This window comes from Limulus polyphemus, unplaced genomic scaffold, assembly GCF_000517525.1.
Source record: "Limulus polyphemus unplaced genomic scaffold, Limulus_polyphemus-2.1.2 Scaffold1511, whole genome shotgun sequence".
NCBI classification, from domain to species: domain Eukaryota; kingdom Metazoa; phylum Arthropoda; class Merostomata; order Xiphosura; family Limulidae; genus Limulus; species Limulus polyphemus.
In genome coordinates, this window is record NW_013667121.1 from 45547 (window position 1) to 47019 (window position 1473).

The 1473-nt window shown below is 33.6% G+C and overlaps 1 protein-coding gene across 1 annotated transcript in view; it reads left to right on the plus strand.

Moving 5' to 3' along the window:
* LOC106463894 (calcium-activated chloride channel regulator 1-like) overlaps positions 1-1473 on the plus strand; it is a 28674-nt gene that overhangs the window by 13585 nt on the left and 13616 nt on the right. The window contains exon 5 of the mRNA XM_013923973.2: positions 638-768. Coding sequence (XP_013779427.2) covers positions 638-768 — 131 coding nt within the window. The remainder of the gene's footprint in view (positions 1-637; positions 769-1473) is intronic.

Genomic DNA, 1473 nt, shown 5'->3' on the forward strand with positions numbered 1-1473 from the left:
CCCCCAGTAACTTTACATAACACACCCGTCATGTTACATTCTCCCAGTAACTTTACATAACACATCTGTAAAGTTACATTTCCACTTTACATAACACATCCGCCATGTTTCATTTCCGCAGTAACTTTACATAACACACCCGCCATGTTACATTCCACCAGTAACTTTACATAACACACCCGTCATGTTACATTCCACCAGTAACTTTACATTACACACCCGTCATGTTACATTTCCTCAGTAACTTTACATAACACATCCGTCATGTTACATTCCCCCAGTAACTTTACATAACACACCCGTCATGTTACATTTCCTCAGTAACTTTACATAACACATCCGTCATGCACACCCGACATTCAAAATACCGTCATATTAACCACGCCTGGCACTCAAAGTACCGTAACTACACCTGAGACTCAACTACCGGATATTAAGCTACCATAAAAGCCTTCTCTATACAGCGTGATTTTAACAGAAACACACTGAACACTTGCTTAATATCTTCATATCTTCATTCTAACAATGATGTTTTTGTGGCTTCATTGTTTGGTAATTACCAAACGTGCTAAAGATTTGAGTGTCGATATTTTCCTTGTATTTATTTTATTTTATTTTTTCTAATTTTCACCGTTAGATCGCAAGATTTTGTGATCATACCGAAGACAATCGACATAACGTTCTGGCCCCGACAAAGCACAACACGCTATGTGAATACCAACCAACCTGGACGGTTATCAAAAAACATCCAGATTTGTCTCAGCATGCGTAAGTATCGTGTTTGACGTCTCGTTTCTACCTCCGAATTTTCTTAAATATTTACATCTAGGATATCTTACACCCGGTTTTAACCACCTGGTTTTTTTACAAGGATAAAATCTATTTTCAGTTTTATATTCCTAATTTCTTAAAATTTATATAAGCATGAAAACTTTAGCTTCCTTTAAATCCTTCTAATTTATGAAAGTTTTCCTAAAAATGGTTTCTTCTAAATCAAGAAGAGATTCACGTTGCTTTGATGTGAGATTAAGAGAACTTTTAAAGATCAGTTTTGTTTAAAACTAACCTATAATCAAGAACCATAACATTAATATATACTTGATTGTAAGTGTGTCACGTCTGATGTTTGGGTGGTCATTGTTAAACGTGCAAGACCCATCGTATCATAGATTAACCTTAAGATTCATCCATTATAGATTAACGTTAAGATTTGTCTTATCATAGATTAATCTTGAGATTCGTCCCATCATAGATTAAGATTCATCATATTATAGATTAACCTTAAGATTTGTCTTATCATAGATTAAGATTCATCCCATCATATGTTAAGTTTAAGATTCATCATATTATAGATTAACCTTAAGATCTGTCTTATCATAGATTAAGATTCATCCCATCATATGTTAAGTTTAAGATTCATCCATTATAGATTAATCTTAAGATTCATTCCATCATAGATTAAAATTCATCCTA